At 44.2% G+C, this 24561-nt stretch overlaps 2 protein-coding genes across 6 annotated transcripts in view; one reads left to right on the top strand and one right to left on the bottom strand.

The window, feature by feature from the left end:
* Positions 1–2642, top strand: part of MYO1C (myosin IC) — a 51834-nt gene extending 49192 nt beyond the window's left edge. For all 4 annotated transcript variants that reach the window (XM_069033609.1, XM_069033612.1, XM_069033608.1 and 1 more), the window contains exon 32: positions 371–2642. In XM_069033609.1, the coding sequence (XP_068889710.1) occupies positions 371–397 (27 nt within the window). In that variant the 3' untranslated portion in view covers positions 398–2642. The remainder of the gene's footprint in view (positions 1–370) is intronic.
* On the bottom strand, positions 2162–23092 carry YWHAE (tyrosine 3-monooxygenase/tryptophan 5-monooxygenase activation protein epsilon). Of its 2 annotated transcripts, XM_069033614.1 has the most exons (7): positions 22900–23092; positions 12511–12710; positions 7701–7807; positions 7133–7339; positions 6399–6535; positions 4443–4489; positions 2162–3077 (listed from the first exon to the last, which is right to left on the bottom strand). In XM_069033614.1, exons 1-6 carry the CDS (start codon positions 22961–22963, stop codon positions 4482–4484), a joined length of 723 nt encoding a protein of 240 aa, XP_068889715.1. In that variant the 5' UTR covers positions 22964–23092; the 3' UTR covers positions 2162–3077; positions 4443–4481. The 2 variants fall into 2 exon arrangements, with proteins under 2 accessions (XP_068889715.1, XP_068889714.1); XM_069033613.1 differs by lacking the exon at positions 4443–4489 and having other exon boundaries at positions 22900–23090.
* Between the last annotated feature and the right edge of the window lie 1469 nt (positions 23093–24561).

The raw sequence follows: 24561 nt of genomic DNA, 5'->3' as shown, positions 1-24561 counted from the left end.
AAGCTCACTCACACTCAGCAAGGGACTGTCCTAGCACTCACTTTTTATTCCCCCTGCCCCCACCGTTCATTAACTCCACAGCAAATCAAATTTTAAATACATTTAAACAAAACGCTCTCCCCTTCTCAGCTTGTTTATGGTGTCCTGGCAGTCAGATCAGCCCCACAGCTGATTTATGCACTGTCTGATCCCAGCTTATTCAGAACTAAATCCAGAACAAATCCAGACTGCACTGACTCCCCTTCCAGCAGAGCTGAGTGCTCCCATTAGGACCACAGGCTGCCCAGCCTCAGAACAGCCTCAGCATGTTCAGGAATTAAACCTTTTGCAGCATTTTGAACACACTTTCAAACCTGTCCTTCTCCTGCAGGTCGCTCCTCGGTTGAATTCCCGATGATGAAAAATTTCCCTCCACGGAATTGGCTGAACATTGTTCCCAGCAAACCCCCCCTTCCTCGCTTTGCTCTCTCTGTTATTACCAAAGACCTGCACTTTCAGAACAACCACAAAATACATCCTTGCTCTCTTGTCTTATTCTCAAAGTCCCAAACCAAGGCCTTCTCCTCTCTTCCTCACCTGACTGAACGTGGGGTCCAGCACAGCTCCTGCAACCACGGCTCAAGACCTTCAGCTGGGCTTGGAGGGAGAGTTTAAGCCCTGATGGAAATGACCAAAATTTGTGCTTGTCATCACCAAAAAAAAGCACAATCAGAAAACGAGTAACTCTGCTGCTTTCTCAGCCAAATCAATGAAATGCCAAACTTTCTATTCAGAATGTTTTATGAAGAATTTTGCTCGGAGATGTTTTAATGCTTTGTGTTACAAATATAGCAAAGCCATATTGTGTAAATGAGTAAAACCTGTAAATACTTTATAGCCAAGGATAAGATGCACTACGAGAGATGATGTGGAAACTTTTATGTTTTAGATTTGGAATTTTTGTTGTTTTTAGTTTATGGTTACAAGGTATAACCTGAAAAACCCATCATGTAACTACTTCACTGATCAGGATCCAGAGACTTTTATCTTTTTTTGAAGTCAGCTGTCCCATTTCTTGCTCTCTATTTTTATACCGTAGGAATTTTTCATATCCACACAAACACAATGTAATACAAACTGCAGAGGTTACCACTGCTCTGGGCTGGCCATGGGATGAACATGAGCTTCCCCCTCTTGCCTTACCCTGTCTGGGAGTCACCACTGCCCCTTCCCCACACAGCTCCGCAGGCTCAGAGCAGCACCTTCAGAAGAAATGGCTTTTCCTCTTGTTCCCAGCAATAACTGGAAGTCTGATTCCCACAGTATTTGTATCAGTGCCTCAGTGCTGCCTTACGAGGGAGGGCTGGGCACTGCTGCTGCCCACAGCTCCAGGGACACAGGGGTTGGCTGCTGGCTGCAGCACAGGCTCCTCCTCAGCACCTTCCTTTAACCCATCAGCTGCAGGGTGCACGGCTCCATGGGGAATTCCTGCTGCATCCATGGCACAGCTCCACAGCCCCAGGCATCCTGCTCTGCTTGCCTTAGACATCCTTCCCCTCCATCCTGGCGCAGCCACAGCCAGCCCTAAATGAATCTCACCCGACGCTGCCTCTCTCGCACCTTCAGCTCCGTCTCCTCTGGTTCCTGACATGATGCCATTGTCCAGCCCTGCTCCAGGCTGGAATGTGGGATATACACTGCAGGCCATCCCCCCCAGATGTGCTGCAGTGTGTGCAGAGCACGCTGCAGATGTTGGTGTATAACCTCTGCCAGACTACGCTGAATAAATTTTTACAAAAACCCACCCCCCCTTGTCTTCGGTGCAGTTCCTTACATGTTTCAGGCGAGGCTGAGCCCCAGCCCTATCTCTGTGTCCATTACAAGGAGCAGGTCATTCCCCACCAAACAGGTAACCTGTGTTCCTTCATCCATGGAACTGGAGTGGATGAGAAATGCTGCAAGAGCAGGTGAGAGGAACTCACCACCCATTTCCCAGGGTTTTATATAGGGAAAGACTGGATAAAAAGGGCTGCTCCCAGCAGCACAACTCACGCTTCAGACCAAATCTTCCTTATCTCCTGTCTGAAGAACAAGGCTGTTCCTGCTGCTCTCTCCCCCTCCAACTGTTCCTAGTACAAGCAACAAAGGAAAGTTATTCTTCTAAAAGAAAGTCATAGTGATGTTTGGCATTTTTAATTTAGGTTTGTTTTATTTAAGTTTAATGTTAATTCCATGCTGTGTTTCAGTAAGAACAATACAGATTCTGTATCTGTGGCTCCAGTCAGATATCCAGTAGTACAAATTAGCTTCAAGTTACACATACTGAACAAAAGAGGTTGAGCGAGCGAAGGGAGATGGGGAGAGGGGAGGGAGAAAAGAAAAAATATTGAACACGCATGCAGGCTTATCAATGCCACCTTCAATGCTAACCTGCTTGGAGGGAAAGTAAAGAACAGGCAAGAATGAGCAGCCACGGATTGTTGAACTGTTACCAGCACCATGATTTTCAGCAACATTTCAGCAGTTTGGAAACTTTTTGTTTTTATACAGTAAAACCACTACAATAAATGTCCCAAATGCAACCTCGCAACTTCAAGCTAAACACCCAATTAAGTTGAAACATTGGTATAAAATTCAGTTTAAACAGTTATAAAAAAAAGAAAGATGCCACCACATGAGCACTACCTGGCCAGGACCAATCTCTCCCTACACGGCCTTCAGGTGTCACATCCAGGTCTGATGGCAACGTCACCACAGCTGGCAGAGACAATACAGTAATGCTGAAAGAGCCTTTACGCAGTCCTGTTAGTGTCTTAAAGAACCTAAAAGCTGGCACCAGTAAAATCCACAGAAATTCACTCTTGCCTTTAAGAACTTTTAAACTGTGTAAAAAAAATAAAAATAAAGAAACCCAACAGGGCAGGAACCTAAATTCTGAGACCCAATGTAAAAGTCAGATTTGGTGGTTCTCAGAGTGACACTGAGGGTTTTTGTGGGGAAGGGGGAGGGTGGTCAGAGATGGGTTCTCTTGTTGGCCTTTGTGTCTCACTGGTTTTCATCTTCCACATCCTGCAGCGCTTCTTTATTCTGTTCTTCACCTGTGGAAGTGGGAAGAAGGAAGGAGGATGTTACCATTTAAAACTGAGAGCTGCAGAAAGGCTTAACAGGCACCTAGAGATTAATAGTTTCATGCAATACACGCTCACTCTCTCACTCCACACTGCCAGTTCCGGAGTGAAGCATTCCCATGGAAATTAAGCCTTGGAATCTCCTGCTCCCTCACACAAACTGCAGCCAGGCCATTAGAACACATGAGGACAAACCAACCCAGCCCTGAAAACTGACACCACGCAGGTGAGCAGTCCTGCTGAGCCAGGGCTGGGCAGCCAAAGCAGAAACCATTGGAAGAGCTGTGGATCAGCATCCTTGGATCAGGAAATACCTTCCCCAAACCCTCATCTCTACTTTTTTCTGCCCAAGCCCACTCAAGTCTCAACAACAGCAAAGTACTTAGGAAATTTTATACAGTAACACTGATGGCAGGAATTACCAAAGGTATGAAAAACAGCCTACTGCAAGTCCAACCTGACAAGAAACCCTAGGCTTGAGGTTAATTAGAGAAAAACATCTTGTGGAAATTAATTTCTCTGTTCAGCCAGGCTGTGCCATGCAGTGGAACAGGGTCTGTCCATGAGACTCCTGTAGTTTGGTCACATTCCAGCTGCCCCAGGGAGCCCCATGCAACACCTTCTGCAGGGCTTTGCCCAAGTTCTGCTGCAACTGGGAAAGTTCCAGGTACCTCAGCTGGTGCCATCACACATGCACAATTCACTTAATTGGTAAGGGAGACTGAAAAATGCTTACAATTATCTGTAACCACTTAAGATGGTACTCTCTTAAGGGCAATAAACAGAAAGTAGTAATTAAAAACTTGATTGCAATAAAAACCCAATCAAATGAGACTGATGACTTCCAGCAGATAACCAGAATGTCTGCTCAGAACGTGTCCAGATTCAGGATTACCACCAGGTACAACAGGAGGTAGATTTTGAAAGAGGGGGCCTAGGAACACAGGACATTCAACAACAAGTTTATAGATAGAATTCCATATCAGATCATTTAAGAGAGGAAATCAGAGGCCCTAACCCAGATTAGAAGATCTGAGCATGCTCTAACCAACATACTTAGGCAAATACTCCTCTACCAGGCCACTGTGAAGTACTTTTCATGCCCAAATATTCTTATATCCATCCAGGTTTGCAGCTCAATTCCCAAACATGTGAGTTACTCTGGATCTTAGTCAAGCACATCATCCCTGGGCAAGGGGACAGGTGCCACAGGGCTCAGCCCTGAGTGGCAGCAGGGACACAAGCATTTGTCAGCAGCGCGTGACAGAGGCAGGCACTGTTAGTGACAGGAAAACTGACACTGAAAACTCCAGGGAGCCATGACAAGAGACTTACAAAGTAGAGTTTTTAGGAAATGAACAGTTGGACTTTCCTTTAGGAATCTATACAGCAGGAAAGAAGGGGAGAACAGGAATCATATGGAGATGACATTACAGGCGTGGAAATAAACTCAACACTGCTCTAGGCCATGGGAAAGCTACAGGGATTGGGATGGGAGTGCAGCAGCTGGGGAATGCCTGGCTTTACATCTCTACACCCTGCACAGCTGAAATGGAAACAGGGAAAAGCTTAACACAAAAGAACAAGCCCTTTCCAAGTCTCTGTCACCCCTTGGAAACTGCTAATTGTGCCACTATTAACTTATTGTTCAAAGGCTCTGCTCGTTTGGGAATATGGAGCTCTGGAAGCATCAGCTGGAAATGCACTCAGAGTGTTGGCAAAGTATAAGGAAACTTAACTTTGCACCTGTGTCTAAATATTCTACATAAACACTTTTTTTTCTGGATATGATATACGATTTTAAGTAGTCCTACAGTATTTTTAATTCTGTAATCATTATATTTCTGGCATCAGTGACCAGGATAATCTGACATACTTCAGGAAGAACCAAAATGTCTGTTTTCCATGCCGTGGAGCAAGGAATTCAAATCTTTTTGCAAAATCTAAAGAGCCTGTAAATGATCTCGTGGAACTTCTACAATATCCAAGATCCACAAGACACACCAGCCCTGGCCAAATCAAGAGCATTTGGAAGACACTCTTTGGAAGATATTGGTACTATCCCACACTGATCCAGCCTTGTTACTGCACTGAAATGGCTTCCACAGAGCACCAGGTTATTTGGCTCCAATAAAAAAAGTAAAGGTTGTATCTTAATTGTGGGAATTTGAAACACATTTCTTTTCTCCAATGCCTACCCATGGCAAGGAAGGCACCAAACACCTGCAGTGTTTAAGGAGTCTACAGATCCATCCTGCACAATGAGATAATCTTACATCCTTGAAAAAGGAGGTGCAAGAGCCTTAAACACTGGGATGTGGAGTAAACCAGGAGCCAAGACCCCACACATTTACAGGATTCCCAGTTCTCTCAGCAGCCCAAAGAGCAGAGTGAAAAGCTTTCAAGTAACAACACTTCAAACCCATGACCCTACATAAAAACAGGGAGTCAGGAAAATGTAGAAGATTCTGCATTTGCTTTCAGATGGACACTCCACCAAAGAAGCACCCCCAGGAATGCTGTGTGGCTACAAGGAACAGCTTACCAAAACTTTAAGACACTCACATACTTATGTGAAGTTCAGCAGTGGTGTTTCTAAGCTCTGGGCATTTGTAGGTACCCAAAATAGTCTTAATAGGACTTAATTCTTCTCCTCCAAGTTAAAAGTAAAAAGAAAGTCAGCTCTTTTCACTTGTCTCTCCAAGAGAGAAACCCCAAAATGAGTAGATTTATACTAAGCATTGTATGTGAAAGTTAAGGGGTTGGAAAGATCCATTCAGTGTGCCAAAACCACTTCAAAAATTTCTACTATCCTTTGCTAGTGAACAGAAGCAATCTATGTCCCACCCTCTGGTACTGCCAAGGGGACACATTTGGCATTTGCTCTGGCAATGAGAATATGGAGTGACCTGGAATAAAGGGGAACTAAAGCATCTGCAGTGCTTCCTCCTGCACTGGAGGTGTACATCTGGTTGGAGTGACAGTCAGAGACAAGCATGACAAGCAGAAAGAAAGAAAAGATGAAATAAAGAAGGTCACTGCTTTTACAATAATCACAGGTGCCATGTAGGGAGAATGGTGCTAACTCCACACCTCCTTCCTTCAAGTGAGAGCTGAGAAGCTGCTCAAAAGATTCCAGTGTCACTCCTATCACCTCATCCAGTGTTAAGGTAGGATAAGAGTGCAGGAGGGTCATTATTAGGAGAGACAGATGTAAACCATCCAAGCCCCCTCCATTTCCACGCTGTTTCCTGGGTCAGGGATGCAGCTCTTCCAGCAGGACTCACTTACCATCACCCTGCATGTCTGAAGTCCATAGTGTCAGGTTATCACGTAACAACTGCATGATAAGTGTAGAGTCCTTATAGCTTTCTTCACTCAGTGTATCCAGTTCTGCAATAGCATCATCGAAAGCTGCTTTTGCCAACCTGCAATGACAGAACAAAGATTTAACAAATATTGCTGAACACAGTCCAGAAGCACAGGTTAACATCAGTCATTTGTGTGCTTTGAGAAACTTTTTACTCAAGAATATTGGTTTCATTAAACATTTCTACATCTTGCAGTACAACTGATTAAGGTCTGCTAAAAACTTTGGATAACCTGCAGTGACAGAAGACAAATGGTGTTTGCTTCAATAACTGCCACTCTGTACATGCTCACAGGCCACAGAAATCAGTACCACCATCCTTCCCAGCTTGTGAGAAGATAAATCACCTCACACCTTGGGCACTTTAAGGGCATGCACAGAGTTAACCTGGCAAGCTGCTGAACTGCCATTAGCTGATCAATTCAAGGTTATCACTGTTCTGCTTCTCATACACCATTACTCCCACACAAACACGTGGCTCTGGACTCCAAAGAAAATGGTGATGCTGCAAATCTTCCCAGTGAACCGAGGTCAACCAGAGCAAACAACAGCAGGAAGAAAGCAGGAAAAGCAATTACCCAAGGAGCAACCACTTCTGGCTTGTTTGGTATTCACACAACATTCCCATATTCCCATCTTCCCAGTCACCACCTACCTGCAGGCACGATCAGGAGAATTAAGAATTTCATAGTAGAATACAGAGAAGTTGAGCGCAAGTCCTAAGCGGATGGGATGTGTTGGTGGGAGTTCTGTCATTGCAATATCACTAGCAGCTTTGTAAGCCACCAAGCTGTTCTCTGCAGCCTCCTTCCTGTCATTTCCTGTGGCAAACTCAGCCAGATACCTATGGTAGTCCCCCTTCCTGAAAACAGAAACAGGAGGAAGTCAGCAATCCTCGTTACCCCACCAGCCACTGAATGAACAGCTTAAATTAAACTGTGTTTAGATATTTTACTCAGTTGCTACCAAGACTGCACCAAGAGCTGAGGGAATTTTAAACCATCACTACATGACATACCTTATTTCCCTTTACAAGTAGTGTTCAGCTCATGCAAAAAAAAAAAAAAAATACCCAAGCAGGAATGTGATTTCTACATCAGCAGCTCAATTAAAATTGCTGTTTCTTACAGCTAAGAGCTGCACAACAGTTCACTTTAAGTTCTCATTACAACTACTTGATTTCTGTCCCTATTTCAGGCCTTTCCTCTCAAGAAGGTACTTACATTTTGTAATAGAAAACCTTGGACTCGCCAGTGTTAGCTGCTGGAATGAGGTGTTTGTCCAGTACATCCAGAATGTCACAACAGATTAACTTCAGTTCAGTCTCAACCTAGTAAAAAAAAAACAAAACAAAAAAAAAACAACCCAAAATTAGAAGAGGGGGTGAGGTGAGCACTTAAGACTAAAAGCTGTTCCAAAAGTACCCAAATATCAAACAGGTAACATCATGAAATTCCAAAGAGGGATAGGACAGAAGAAAAATAAATAAAACTCAGATGTTCCATAGGTGCATTAAGCAAAACAGTTCTGCACATTTAGCTGGCACACACAAGAGGCAGGGACTGATGGATGATGAAATGTGGAACTCAACAGTGGAATTGTAAATTCCTTGGAAGACATCTTGCTAGACCATTGCATTAAGTTTGTCTCAGGATGTAATTCTGCAAGAATTTCAGGCTTACACAACTCAGCTCCTCACATTTCTGATCCTGGAAGGCTGCCTTGAAAGTGACAACAATAAGAGGGCAATCTGAAGGTAATTAACAAAAATCAGCTGAACTCCATTATACCCCAGTTAAATGGCACCTTCAGACCAATTTCTAGGGAGTCCTTGGAGGCAAAGCTCTAACAGAAGAGCCTTAAGACAAAAATCATGGAGTATCAGAACAGAATCAAGACGTGCCACACAAACAAGGGTCAGGTACAAGATGAAAACAAGCTCCAGAAGCAGGTGAAAAACACAAAGCACAGCAACTCAGCGAAAAAGCAGAAGTCATCAACACTGACAGTGAAATCTGTGGCCAAAAATACAATACATAAAGCCTTATTTAAAAACAGATACTGGATTTGAATAGTCTGAACTGAAAACAGTCACATCAACCTTCATTTTTTCCAGTTCCAAACATAAAGCAAGGTCTGTGAGGTCAGGGTTTACCACAGAGAGTTTCACTACTACAAGCAAAGAAACTGAGCACACCCAGAAAAGATGAAACCCCTCCTCTGACATCAGCACTGCCCAAACCAGACTGGCTCTGAGCCTCCCAGGCCATTCCAGGAGTGGTTGGTGAAGTGCACACAGTCACCCATCCATTGCTGCTTCTTCATGATTTCACAGTAACTTTCTCAGCTACAGCTGAAGAGAACTCTGGCTCAAGCTAATTTCATATAAAGGAGAGATTTCAAGCAAAGGCATTAAAGAAACTACCAGGAACTGCAAGTCTTGGATCACAGGAGCAGCCCCACTCAGTCCATCATCCCCTTCCTATCCTCCCACCCAAGCATTTGCTTTCCTTCTTTCTTTAAGCATTTTCCTTGCCATGTAATCCTTTTATCACCACACAGCTCCCAAACTATCAGGGCTTGTAACCACAGCAGCTATACCCAAAAGGTGTTAAAATTACAGATCCAAAATAAATGATAAACTGGCACATATACACACATACTGATTTGCACAAAGTAAAAGACTTGAAAAAGTTCCTTTAGAGAAATTAATTGACAGCAAATTTCATGTACAAATGTCAGAATGCCCTGACATTCACAGGAAGAATCAGATGCTGTACTTAATTATGTGACAAATGCTTAAGAAAGGTGCTGAAATATGGTCACTTGAGAAGAATCTACTTCATATATTCTTGGGCTACAAAAGCTATAAAACCTTTGGCCAGCAGTCAGTTCCTGCAAACTTCTTTCCTCTTGATCCTCTTTTTCAATGACTTCTTTTGCAGAGAGATCTTCAGCAAAACTGCAAAGAATTAAATCAGTTTCTAATCCTCTTTAGTTAAATAACCACACATGTACACACTTCTATTTCATCTCAGACAGACCTTTTCCAGCTTTGCTTAAAGGCTCAGTCACAGTTATCAGAGATCAGCTGCTGTCTGGGGCAAGGTAAATGTCCTGGCCAAGCTTAGTTTAAAAAGATTTAATACAAATCAAATTAATTAAGGGTAAAACAAACAAACAAACAAAAAACCCACAACAAAACTAAAAGCTTTGTACAAAAAGGATCTGTTCCAGAATGAGTAGCTCAGTGAGCTCTTTCTAAGAGAGGAAAATACAGGACAGGCAGGCAACTGCCCGAAAATACAGCACAGGTTAGAAGTCAGGGCACTGGAAACACACATTCCATGTGCCACATCTCCAGAGCAGGAAGGGGAAGGTCAGTATCTGTGTTATGGTGTGGGAACAGATCTGGTTTGACTGCGAGGGAGGGAACTGCACTGTGTGCAGCCACACACCACTTCAGCCTCTCAAGGATGAAGAGCACAAGCCTCAGCGTGTTCTCATCAGAGATGCAGCCAGATGAGAAATTCAGGGGCTTTTGTGTATCCAAATGGCCACAGGAGCCAGGAGAGCAGCCTGTCTACAAAGCAAGCAGTAAGTGGCATTTTCCCTCATGGCTACGGATGTGTTTGGCTCCATTCAGCTGAAGTGGTTTGGGAAGATGCACAACCTGGTGTCTCATCTCTCACTATTGCCCAGTGCACACTTCAGGCAATGCCAGCCTGGCCCTGCCCTCCCAACACCACCATCCCTTGAGTTCTACCCCAAGTCATGCTGGCTACTAGCTTAAAAAAACTCCCAACATGAGCCATGAGCTGAATTATAGTAAATTCTGACATACACCAAACCCAACAAATAATTACTTTCACAGAAACTTTCCCTTTCTACTGGAGTAGTACTCTGCAGCTGAGCAAGGTCACAGCTGCTTCTGGTGGTAGGTGAGAGATGTGTCTTTTAGAGATGCTGGTTCTCTCCAACTCCCCAGTGGTTTAAATGTGGCCTGTTGGCTCCCAGACATGGTTTGGGGTTGGGGGGGAAATTTGTTTTCCTTCTTCAGAGCCTTTCAAGTCTGGGGAAGGTTTTCCCAACACTGAACTTACTCTGGAAAATGCTACAAAGTCAGTATCTGTTGACAAGGGAATCATAACAATGAGAATTCTGCTGGAAACTGTTTCTTCATGGAAGCACTGAGCACAACAGGGCAGGAGTGCTACTGTTCAGCAGTGACAGTGAGCAGCAGCACCCAAACCTGCAATGTTCCTCAGGCCCTTCCTGCTCCCAGGCCATCCCACCAAACCCATTCACACACTCAGAGCAGATGCCAACCCATATTAAGTCTCCCGGCAGCTACTAACAGGAACTGGCCTTCAGCTACAGATGATGCTCAGAAGCCTCTTAGGAAAACTCCCTCTGGAGCTGGGCAGACACAGCCACCCCTCCTCCAGTACAGAACCAACGACAGTGCTCAGGGCACTCCTCCTCCCAGTGCAGCTGTGAAAGCTGTTCTCTCTCAGGATTTAACAGCTGAACACACTGCTGGCATAACACTGTACTTCATGTGGCCTCTCTCTCTCTCCAGAACCTCAAGCACCTACAAACATGTACTTCTTGCACCCCCAGTCCATCCAGAATGGCACATGTCCTTTACAAAGAGGGATGCAGAATAATGGTTATTTCTAGAGTCTTTTCAAAATGAGGAAAAAAGTCTTTTCACCATTAAAGAATCTCTGGCAGAAGATGTAACCATCCACAAAACCCTGTGCAAAAGAACCTGGAAGCACACAGTATAAAACAAGTTTAAACAATCACTAGATAGCTGTTGTCTTGTTTTCTATGTTCTGTTAGAGGAGATTGCAGACACTCATCAAGAAAAGGCTATTTGGGACTGTATGTAACTGGCAGCGCCTCATCCCATCAGTATGCCAGCATAAAATTAGAAACTCACAACTTGAACAATTCCACGGAGCAAAAGAAACCCTGTGAGTCAACAGAAAGTAGTCCAGAGCCATTCCTGAGAGAAGATTTCCAAGCCAACATCATTTCCATTGCTGGTATATGAATCAGTGCCAGGTGATATAACAGACTCCACTGTTTCTCTGGAAGTGAAGATGTGAACCATGTGGAGGCACTTGTCCTCAAATAATGGAGATGAAGCCTCTGCAGAAATGTGTGGGATTTAAATAGTACGGGAGCACGCCTGCTCCGTGCTAAACCATCATTTAGGGCAGGGAGGAAGGGGGAACAACTACTCAGTAAGAGCTGAAGGTTTCATTAGCCCTTACCAATGAAAGCCAGAGCTTGCTGCAAGTTCTCCATTTTAGGTAAAGCTGCACACACTGACTAAGTCAGCATGAAGTTATGTGGATCAATTTCTCCCTCTCTCTCCAGAGAGAGAAAAGAGCAAGGTCCTGGAGGTTGCTACACACCCAAGTTTCACAGCTGGGACAACCACGACATCCCCAGAACATGGAGTGACAAAGACAAGGAGCCAAGAAGAGCACTGAAGAGCCTCTCTCAGGGACATTTCAAGTGTTAATGTTTTGAACTCTCTAGGACAGAGAACTGGAATCACTGAAAGTGTCACTGTATGATCCAAAGCAATTTTTATAGGAAGGAGAAACTTAACAGCCAAACATCTCCTCTGACAGGGTTAATTAAAAAAAGAAGTTACTTGGGGTAAGTCAGGTTGGAGGGGAAAGAATAAGGCCTCCTGAGCAGGTGCAGCCTCACATCTGAGTAAGCAGGGAAGACCAAGTGCAAGCACAGTTCAAATGCTTGGCAGAGCTGTTGATGACTGAGGGAAAATCCCTCCCTCTCCTGAGGCTGCTGCCCTTCTGAGTGTTTACACAGAAACACCCAAGCTCTCCCTTTCACCAGGGAGATTTATTCTCCAGATAAGGAACAAGCTCCAGCCTTCCAAGGACCCTATTCCAGGTCAGCACACCACAGGCAATCTCCAACACCAGGGCAGTTTATGGCAAGGGGACCACAACTAAATGACATTTTGCTGTAAGAGCAACTCCAGCTTACCATTTGCCGATATTCCCGAATCATTTTTAATTTGTCTTCTCCACCTTTGTTTTCTTCTTTCTGTTCAATGCTGCTGATTATTCTCCAGGAAGCTCTCCTGGCTCCAATCACATTTTTATATGCAACAGAAAGCAGGTTTCTTTCTTCCACTGTCAACTCCACATCCATTCCAGCCACTTTCTTCATTGATTCAACCATTTCTAGGAGGAAAAGGTCAGGCAATTATTCTCACAACTGAAGCATCTTTCAAATCATTCAATACAAGCTGTACATTAATGAGAGCTTAGGAAATTAAGCTCCCTCCTCCTTTCATCAGATTACTCCTCACTTTTACACTGGAGTGTTCCAAACAAATCAATCAGCACAAACACAAAGGAAATATCTGATGTTCATGGGATATTTTACAAGGGTTCCAAAAATTCTTTAAAGGTAGTTTTCACTTTTGGTTTTTATTTTTCTGGTCTTTGGTTTGAGTGGGGGTTTTTTTGTTTGTTTGCCTTTTTAAACAGACAGACAAAAAGGATGTAGCAGCAAGAACATTCTTCCACAGTGGATAAGAGTTATCAGTACAATCCTACAGGAGTGTGTGTTCTTCAGAGTGCTTTGGAGAAGGCAGAGAACAGTGAGAAAAGATGAACAAATGTGATCTGGCTCTTGGCACAGTCAGGATAAAACTGAGGAATTACAGAATGCTCCACTGATTTGTCAACTGGAACACAGTGTAATGTGGTAATTAACAAAAACATAAAATCCAGATTTGAATACATGTAGAGATGTATGAGTACTGTTACTAGGAAAGTGAGTCAAAGCTGCAAGATGAACGTCCAAAAGAAAAATTTCGTGCTTGGAGTGGTAACAAAAAAGTCATCCTGAGTGTACCCAGAGCAACCATATCTACCCATGCCAAGCAGCCTCTTACAGTGAAAAGTAACAAACAAGATATGAATGAATGTATATTTCTATTTTATGCCTGTTGAAAAGTACTTCTAAACCTGAGGTTAAAACAATTATTACCAAATACAGCTTTCCTACGCTCCAGTGGAACCAAAGACTGAACTACTTAAGGGAGTTTATAACCCTTTAATTACCTAACAACACTGCAATTGTTCAGGACACGTTAGAAGAATAGTGTTAAATATACAAATGAAGCTTAACTATAATTTTCCCCCCTCAGATGTCAAAAATCACAACCTAAACAGGCACAAGCTACTTCAGCAATGGAGACTGTAGGCTCCCTGGCAGGAACAATGTTATCAGTCTCCAACAGGTCTCCATATGTGGAGGACAAAATTTTATGGTGGCTCTATTTTTATCAGTAGATTTTGCTTCCCCCAAATCACAGAAAGTAATGAAAAATCCACCAAGCATTTGATAAAACTTTCTGAAAACACCACCCGGCAACTGCAAAATGGTGAACTGCTTTTACTACAGAATTTGAGAGCTGTCCTAAAACACTCCACATTCACACAGTTAGCATTAACATAAACACAATTAGGTATTTTAAGCCAGCTAAGTTACGAGCAATATGATATAGCTACAATTTGCTACTTAAATAAAGCAAGCACTATGATTTATTTCCTGAAGCATGACCCTACCATCCCATTCATACAAAAAATCTACTTCAAAGCCGTAAATTTTTTTAATTATGCAAATTAAGCCATCTCGTATTTGGAAGTTTCTTGAAACAGTGGAGCCACACTCAAGATAAGATGCCTGACAGTTCTTGTGGACAAAAATGACCATCAGGAATTGAGACTTGCAGTCTCCATGACCTGGGTATCTTCGTCAAGCTCCAGCAAAAAACATGGGTCTTGTTTTTAAGCCTAATATTTGATTGCCTTCAGGTAAGAAACACACAGGTTACAGAAGATCTGCCTTTTTTTAAAACAGTTTCTATTATTGTGCTTTATCCACTGGGATTAACTACAGTGCACTTCAGTCATACTCCTGGATGTACACAATGCTTTTACAGAAAACCTGCTTCTTAATGAGGACAACAAAAATCTATCCACTGATCTCATATAACAATGATATACATGGAATAATTAGTCCAGAAGTGTGGAGGTTGAGGAACATGTACAGCAACATCTTCCAAGATCTTCTGCCCTGTATCAAGAAATTGCAACAACTGGGGAAAAAGGGCACATTTTATCAATTGTTCTACAGGTTTCCTTCACGATCTCTTCCCCAGAAGCAAATTTGTCTAGAGGAAAATTTAAAATAAACTATACACAAGACTTGCTGCTCCCTGACAATGAGTATCTAGCTTTCATAGTACATTCAAACACATCATTACCAATTTAATTAACTGCTTGGCTTCTACAGGATTTTATCTATTACCAGTCTGAACATCTACAAGCCCTTGAAACAGAGGTTTGAACACCTGTGTGCACTGGAGGATAAACCAAATTTAAACTGTGCAACAGCTGGTACAAAGCCAAAGCCAAGACCCCACCCTACAAGGAGCTCCTCTGTCAGTATTTGAGCCCTGTTGCATCTCTTCAGTCTGTTGGCAAAGGAGGTCATTAACCACCCTCCTGCAGTCACCACAACCACGGAAACAACAGAGCCAAAGAAAAACAGGCACCTGCTCTGAACTACTACTATCAGTAAATAGCCCTTATCACCCCAGCATTTTTATGATTGAGTTGTCAGTAAGTTAAACAGACTCCCTGACAAGTGACAGCCACTGGGAACGGGATGCTGGGGGATGGGGGAGCACCTGAGGTTCCTCCGTTTGTTCTGAAGCACAAAACCCTCCAGCTTCACCACCCCTCACACTGGGTACACAACCTCCCAACACCCTGACAACAGGAACTGAAAGGTCTCCTCTTCAAAATCTTAATCTTGTTACTAGGTAACCACACAACCACAGATTAGAATCCCACCCATAAACAACTGTTCTACCCAAAGAGAAAACATTTATCACTCTACACACAAAGCTGTTGGAGAAAAAGGATTTTAGTTTAGTAAAGAGCCCACTTTTACTTACAATACAAAAATCTGGGCTGATATTTCAAGAAGACAAAATATTATGCACATACCTTGGTCTTCCATGGTAAAGCCATAATCCAGCCCTGAAAATTTAAGCCTGATGAAAAAATCTTAAGAACACAGGCAATACAAGAGCAAGGGGACAACATACCTGTATCTCCTCCAACAGAAAACAAAAATAAAGCCATCTATATCTGCCAACAGAACAAACATTTTTTATTCTAAGTGCCATTTTACCAATCTGGAAGCTTCCACAAGGAGGTGGAAAGCTCAGGACAAAATACAAGTCTGAGATTGCATTTCATTAAAAAGGATTATTGCAGTAATGGCAACTCATTGCATACAAAATCCAGAGATGCTTACACTGCATTATGGAAAAAGCACCGTTATGCAGATTCAGAGAGATAGAGGCTGTATGTAAGCAGTTAAGTTCCAGCCTCTCAAGTGATTGTGGCTGTCACCTTATTATGCTACTGTCAGATCATGCCACTGTCAGGGCAGGAAATCCCAAAAACATGAACTGTGGAAGGAGAGGGGAATATTCTGGAGAATGACATGCTTGCCCTAGATTTAGATCTTTCCCCAAGCACCTGCTGTTGGTTAAGAAATACCACAATACACAGGCAAAAACTGTAATGGTGCCCAGGCCATTTTTTTAGGTTCCTATATTCTACTACTATGATTAAAATGCTGGCTCCCCATTGCAAACCCTGCTGACTCACCTCCAGCCACCAGGAGGGACACAGAATTGAAGCCTGGAAAGCACAAAGGGTTGGGACAGTGGTGGCCACCTACAAAAGGTTTGTGGAACAGCAAGGTGCATGGCTTGGGATTGGGGTTTAATGTGAAAGACAAAGAATAAGCCTTACTCTAAGCTAAAAGTGGGGAAGTTTACAAGTGTTGAGAAGGACATGTTTGATAACCATCATTAGGGGCCGGCCACAGAACAAAGGGCACAGCTGATAAGGACTCATACTAGGTCACAAAATAATGACTGCCTCTTGACCAGAGATGAATGAGAAACCAGGTATTTGTTGCTTCCTTAACTCCAGAAATCCAGAAAACCCAGAGAAACTGCGATATCCCTAGGTAAGGAAATATGGAAATGAGTGATGTACAGCCAATTTAGTGGGAAGACTAAAAACCTTCCCAGTACAGGACACAAACCAAGAAACAGCAGACCCTAACAAAGAATAGCCAGCATCTGGCAGTTCTGTCAAAATCTGTGCTTGTAACAGAAATCATTTGGCCTAAAAAAAAGCTGGTGCACTAAAGCAAACTTGTTAGGACAAATCTACAGTGTTTGTAACTTCTAGTTCAGTGCCTGAGTCTCACAAACCAGGATGCTACAGGGTCGGATTTTTTTGTTTCCAACCAGGGCACTCCTCGTGACTTTAAACAATACACAGAATCTACTTCAACCTTACTGCTGAAGTAACTCCCCCTTGCCTCCACACACACTGGCTCAACATTACCACAGGAAAAAACAAGAGCTAGAAAATCTCTTAGAGGTGTGCTTCCCTTCCAAAAGAGGAACTACTTAAGTGAGAAAGCTTCTTAGAATAAGAAGAGAAAAAGAACTTGTTGAGTAAAGGTGGGATGAAGATGATATAATGGTCATCATACTCAAATCAAAATAAACCTTAAGAGAACTCACAAAGTACAATTCTTATACATTATGTAATGAAGAGCAGCAGAAGCACTGTCTTAACTCTCCATTTAGTAGCAGAAGAACATCAGAAAACTGAAGCTGCGTTTTAAGTTTAATCTTTTCTATTGCCCTTATCTAAGGGCAATAAAACAAACCAAGCTCTTCAAGCTTCTAAGCTGCTGCCCAATACCTACTCCAGCATTTCAGGAGCTAAAAGCTGCAAAGGAGCATCCTGTGAGCTGCAAGGAGGTGAAGGACACAGCAAAAAAAACCAAGTCTTCCCTTGTGTCCACCACAGATGATCACACGCCATAAACAGTATTCAAAGACTCAGTACAAGTGCTAGGCTTGTACCTGTTCATTCTTGCAATGAACAAAAGATTATCAGGAACGAGTCCCAAGAACCTTAAGTATCTATGACCCTACAGTCTTGTGTGTAACCTCTCAGTTAGGGCTTTAGTAATAGCAGCAAACACGAAGTGGTTTACACCCTTCAGCTGAGAAGGGTTCCAGCACACACTCAGGGGGACCTACAAAACCATGAACCTAATACTCACTGGGGGTCAAGTTAATGGGAATTACATTAAAAAAACCCTGGAATGAGTGGGTATATGAATAAACATTACACTGTAGAGCATGGCATTCCATTATGCCTCACAAATCTACTGGAATGCTTTGAACAAGTGAAGCACATGGACAAAGAAGACGTAATTGGTATAGTCTACCTGGATTTCCCAAAGGCATTTGACAAGGTCCCTCACCCAAGGTTCTTTAAGGAACTCAACTGCCACGGGACAGGCAGGAAAGTCCTCACATGGATAAACACTTGGCTGAAAGACAGGAAACAGGGTATGAATATGAGAGTCAAGTTCTCAAGAACAGAGAAAGCCCACCAGTGGAATCACAAGGTATCTCTCCTGGGAAGCACTGGCACTTCTGAGTGAGCCACAAAACAGAAGCAACTAGTAAGTACTAACTTAGTAGCAGCAAACTGCCAGGAACAAATACAAGAAGAACTGAAGAAATAGGGGCCAATGTATTTTCTTGAGTAAGAGATGAATATAACTGGATCAATGTCCACAAACTGCACTTCCCAAAGATACAGACCTCCACCTGCCATCAGTGGGCACCACCCTACTCCCTACAATGATGAGCTCCAAATTCAACCAAGTCGAAGTTCAGCTCCTCTTTCCATCCATTAGGAACTCTTCTAGACACACTATTGTACTGCCTGCATTAGGATTTTCTGTTCTCTTAGGGAATCCTGTGTTTGGCAAGGAGGGCTCCAGAGATGGCTGAACCCATCCCTATCAATTCCCTCCTGCTAGCTCAACACCCCTCTGATCTCTCAACTGGCTCATTCATGTCATCAGCTCAGACAACTACTCAAGAGGGGAAAAAAATTAATCTTGCTTCTAATTTAGAGAACTGAACTGGCTCTAAGGGTCAGACCACAACCCAAGCACACATGAGAAGCATTCCACACTTATTACAATGTAAAAGTTTTACACAAATGAGCATAAGAAAACCTAACAGGTGGATTCCCAGTTAAGACAACCAACAAGCAGAGGAGTAAAAAAAAACCCAAATAATAGCCAACCTGCACAGTGGCTTGACGATGATTTTGTGGACAAAGCAGAGGGTTATAGTGCTATTCCGTGTGCAAGGTTTGTAACAGCTGGTGCAGTCAAAACCCTTCCAAAACCTGACTGCATGACTCTGCAATAAACAGTCCTGCACCTTTACTTGGAGAAATAGGTTACGCCCAAGTTGTCCAAGCAACAGTGGGATTTTCTGCATTATCAATTGTATGGTCTACCACAAGTCCTTCTTGCAACAAGAACATTTTTAAATCGTCCCTATAATCTCTTCAAGCTGTGGACATTTACTTTTCTAAATCAAGAGGATATCCCCACTATTTCTAACAAACATTTCAGTTTGAAAGCAAACATCTCAAGTGTGGGCCACATCATACATCTCTCCTTTTGACTGAGATCTGCTACTGAGCAATCCTCTAACACAAGAACTGGACACCAGTTCAGCTTCTGGGCTCTTTGCAGAGGACCACACCAGCCAATTGTAGAATTTTGTCTCCTTTGTTTGCTGCTGGTACCTCAGGAAATTCAAGAAGGCCATTACAGACAAAGGCCCTCTCTCACACAACTCCTCATAATCACAAGTCAATTTATGTCCCAGCATGTACAACTCCCACTTAAAAAATGTACAGTCTTATTCCTTTAGCAATGTCTCGCCCATACTTTTAACTCTCAGATTCCTACAATTCTTAGGGATATGCTGAGATTTTTCTGCCTTTTAGCTCAGAGACAGCAGTCACACCCCGCATCAATACACCAGTAAGACCTTTAACACACAGGGTAAGTGGCAACCATTAATGGGGGAAGGAACCCAAAAAACTGAAGTGTGTTTGACATCTGCTTGAAAGAGGCTAATCCTCTGCAAACCAAAATTAATATGCAACTTGAATTCTAATTTGTGACTTATTGATTCTTCATTACGCTCTAAGCTGAAGACCTGTTACTAGGAGACAGTTTTTTCTAAAAAGGGTTCAAATCTTGAACTGAATCCACTGCTGCACACGTTCCTGCCTTTGTGATAAAGACCCATTTCCCTGATAGACAATTTCTAAAGACAAAGGGAGGCAGCTGTTAGCTTGCTGTGCTGGGAGGCAGCAGACCTGTCATGGGTGGCTTGGGTTTTTCCCTTAACCGTACCCTGACCTATCATCTGGTTTTGAGGGAGGAAAACCCCACTTATTTCACCTCACCCAAGTCATGTACTTCAAGACTTGTAGTACAAAGCAGCTGTATGAAGCATCTGCTCACAGTCTACCTTGAGCCATAGCAATTTTCTCACCTAAAACAAAGATGTTCCCAGCCTCCAGAAACAGGAATTGGTTTCAATATTCAGCAGCAGGAATCCTCTACATCCTCTTGATATAAAGAGCTCCACAGTATCACTTACTCCAATTGTTTTCCAAAAAAGGAATCCATTTAGTTATACATTACTCTACCAATAAGGAATAGCAGTAAGTGAGATTTCTCACAAAGCTTCCTGTACTACCAGTAAGCTTCCTGGCATTTTGTGATTTGCCATAACATGCCTAAGCAGATCTGTGAAGACAGTCAGACACCCAAATCTCTTAATATCTCAGGAGATCAGGATTTAAGTGCTACTTACACTGCAAAAGTACCTAGAAAGTTGTCCTCTTAATCTGGGCCAGCATCCTGAGGACAGTACAGACACAGGACTAGATTCCCAACCGTTCACAAATACAGCTCCCAAGACTTCATAAATTCCCTAAGTGGGTCAGGTAAGTAACACCAAAGAAACGACAGTTGGATGCCCACCATAAGTGCTGCTATAAATGCCATGAGCCATACATAAATAGCAACCCACCATTCTTTCAGTCTCCAGGAGAAAGATGGGATAAAACTTTACGCTTATCCTAATGTTAAAACACACAAAAAATTGTCAAACTCATATTCAAATTACCCAAGGGACTCATATTCCAATGTATCTGTAGCCAGTACTTACCATCACTCCATTTAATATAATGCCAATTAATAACCGTGGCCTCATAATTGTGCACCTCAAAGATCAAACTGAGGACCAAAATTAGGAGTAGCTTACACTTTCCTCATATTGCTTCTCAAATCACTTTGTTCACAGAATTATTCAGCAGTCTCAGCTATGATCTTGGCAGAACTGCATTATTTCACATAAACAAGAACAAATTATGCCAATCATTTTTAATTGTTTCAGCTGAACAAGAACACAGAATTAAATGATAAAAACAGTATCTACAGTACATTTTCTTCCAGGCCATGGACACGAGAAATGTGAAGACAAATTTAGAGCAGCTGGCAGAATTACAGGGTGCATCTTAAATATGTTCACCCAACTTGATTCCTAAAAACTCTGGAAGGCTAAAACCCACAGCACTGATTTTAAAAAGACAGCTTTCAGTTCAGTGCTCCCTCCTAAATTGTAACAAGTCTCACGCCCATTCAGAAGCAAGACAACAAGTCTTTTACATTTTGCTCCGGGCAGCTTGTTTAGCAAACATTCATGGTACTGGGAGAACCAAAAGTCCACTCAGGGAAATGCTGCACCAAGGCAATAATCCCTCCTAATCAATTTTTATTAGTTGACAGGAAGTTTGCATTGCAGATCTGTGCCATGGGGTAGAGTCCTATTACCTTCTAATGAAGTGATTTACTGCTGATTTCAGAAAACCCCAGAAAGACAGTCATGCCTCAAGAGCTCCCAAGGATGATGATTCCTCCAGGATGTTGGGTTTCCACTCAAACCAAAGCCAACACTTTCAGTGGCACTGACTCATCCATACCAGGTGGAGAACCCTTCCCTCCTCAGCAGGAGCTGCACCCTTATTGTGGAATACGGATACGTCCCTCTGCCCAAGTTAATTATTGTATCCCAATACCTGTTTTTTTTCTGTAAACCCTTCAGTGGAAACTGCCTGACTGCTTTCCTTCAGTGATACTATTAATTCCAAATCATTTTCCTATCAGAAATCTAACTGAATGGAGTCTTATTTAGGCCTTCTTTTTGTTTTAGTTTCTATTTTCCTCCCCAAAACGTGCATTTTTCAGATGTTCTGCAATGGTGCCATCAGATGTTTTTTAAACACAACTCAGTAAAAATATGTCATTTAGTGAGAACTTGGTCATGTTGTCTATGAAAATTTATGAACAGAAAGTATCTAGAGTGTCTTCTTACCTCTAAATGAATGGTAACTGCATTCACACGTTCTACATACATGTATTTATTTCACTTCAAATGAATAATCACAGCTCTCAGGGCAAAGTAACAGTCTCAGAAGAGTCGAGAAAATTAAAGGCCCTTTCTATTATGTGCAGGGGAACCATGTTTAAAAGGAACAGTTGCAAGACAGACATTTTTAGGGCAAGAGACACCACCCAGGGTTGCCAGTTCCTCCCCTCTACCACTTTTCCCCCAGATATTAAATCATCACGGATATTAAATGATCAGGGATAGCGCACAAGCTTAAAAGAGGAAAAAGGATGAAAAGAAGACGTTGGGAAACTAAAACGATATGTAATAATTTCTACCACATAATGAAAGCATACGCGTTTTCTTTAGGCAGTGAATCATGTACTCGCTCCCTGCACGGCGAGAACTCGCTCTCTCTGGGTTTGCCAGGGGCAGCAGGATCTCCAGCCGGGGGTAGAGGCAGAGAAAGAAGCGCAGCCCCATCCCCGGGGACCCCCCACGAGCACGGCCGGCGAGGGGCCGAGGGCCGGGCCCCCCCTCCGGAGCGCTCGGCATGGGCGTTGTCTGCGGCGAGCCGCCCTCGCCCCGCGCCGCCTGGCCGGGGGAGCGCGGAGCCGGCCGGGCCCAGCGGCGCCGTGAGGGGCAGCGGCGTCTCTTTGTGGGGCCCCCCGAGGCGGGGGCGGCTCCCCTGCCCCCCCCAGGACTCGCCCTTCGCGGCCGCCATTTTATTCCCGGCTCCTGCCGCCACCGCCCCCCGCCTCGGGCCCCGCCCCGGCCCGAGACACCCCCTCGCCCGGGTCCCCCATCCCCGCTTCCAGCGGCCCCTCAGGGCGCTCCCCGTCGCCATTTTGTGTGCGCCCCCTCCTCCGCCCCTGCCCCCCTCCCCCGCCCAGCCGCCATTTTGTGGCCGCTCCCTCCCTCCCTCCCTCTCCCCTTGGCCGTGCACGGCCTTCCGAGCCCGCGCTCACCATCGTAGCGCTCAGCCTGCTCAGCCAACTTGGCCTGATAGACGAGGTCCTCCCGATCGTCCATGTCCTGCGGGCGGGGCGGCGGCGGGGACTGCGCGGGGCGGATGGCAGCCGATGGGTCCGGGGGGCTCGGCAGCTACCAGCTCGCTGCTCTCAGGGCAAATATGGCGGCAGCGCCTCCTCCCGCTGCATCCGGGCACTCCCGCCGGCGCGCGCATGCGCTCCGCCGCCTCCCATGGCAACGGCGGCTCCCTGGCAACGGGCGGGGGGCGGGGTGAGGCGGCGTGAGGGGTGAGGCGGGATGAGGAATAAAGCGGAATGAGCCGGTGTGAGGGGTGAGGCGGTGTGAGGGCTGAGGCGGTGTGAGGGATGCGAGGAGGAGTGAGGCGGTGTGAGAGATGAGGCAGGATGGATGAAGCGGTGTGAGGCGGGATGAGGAATAAAGAGTGATGAGGGATGAGGCGGCCCGGCAATGGCGGGGATGGATCCGCCGCTCCCCCGCCCGGTTCTGGCGGGCCCGTGACCGAGACATGGCTCTGGGCGAGCGGAAGGGGCAGCGGGCCCGGCCGCCGATGGCGTTTCCCTCGGTGCGGCTCGTTCTCTCCGTGTTTGTGCTGCTCTCAAGCGCTGACAGCGCTGTTTGAATTACCCTCTCTCTGTATTTTGGTACAAATCACCGGGTGTGCTCCACACAGAAGGGTGGATCTGTGACCGAAAGGCACACGGTCAGATACCGGTTTCTGCAGCCTCTCCAGGGTGTTTGCTCAAAGTATCACCTCCAGTGCGTAGCACGTGGTAATTTCAGTTTCAAGAGGCTAGAAAAACTAGAAAATAAAATTGAATGTTTCACCAGTCCCTCACAGAGTACTTCTGAAAAACAAAAGGAGCTAATGCCTCGATTTCTGAAATCAGAATGGGTTTGGAAAACTAGAAGGGATTATGCACGGCTGGCATGATCTCCAAAGATCCCCATCCCTGGAAGTGTCCAAGGCCAGGTTGGAAGGGGCTTGGAGCAACCTGGTCCAGTGGAAGGTGTCCCTGCCCATGGCAGAGGAATTGAAATGAGCTTTAAGATCCCTTCCAACCCAAACCATTCCACGATTCTGTGATTTGCTCAGGGTGGCTGTGAATGAAGTCTTGTTTCTTTTCCCAGTGTCTCCTTGGAAGTGCAGGATAAGGACGCTCAGCCCTCCTGATGGGAGAAATGCAGAGACCTTTGCAGGTTTTGTCAGCAGAGATAGATTTGGCCTTGGCACCTCCTGGACATGACATCAGGTATCCCCCCCATTTACTGTATTGTGCCCAGTGAAATGGGCTCCTGATGGGTGACTGAGGGCACACACCTTAAACACCATTTAAAGCACTATTTTTTCCATAGTTTGCCTGACTTATTTTTTTTTCAGTTGATGAACAAGAGTTTTAGGGTCTGCAAAATTAACATAACCTTACGGGTTTCTTACAAATAAATCTAAAAATTTGACAGAATTATTTTTATATCACTGTTTGCCTGCTCAGAAAATCAGTGGTCTGTTTTCATGGGACATTTAGGCCCTCTTTTTCACAGATCCTGATCATCTAATCAGGATTTCATAAACACAAAGACAACAGCATGTCTTGACGAAGGTGAATATTAGGTGTCAAGTCCACCAAAAAATTGCTTTT

This window comes from Aphelocoma coerulescens, chromosome 19 (genome assembly GCF_041296385.1).
Source record: "Aphelocoma coerulescens isolate FSJ_1873_10779 chromosome 19, UR_Acoe_1.0, whole genome shotgun sequence".
NCBI lineage: Eukaryota > Metazoa > Chordata > Aves > Passeriformes > Corvidae > Aphelocoma > Aphelocoma coerulescens.
The sequence above is the reverse complement of the archived record's forward strand: the minus strand, read 5'-3'. Positions and strand labels throughout refer to the sequence as shown.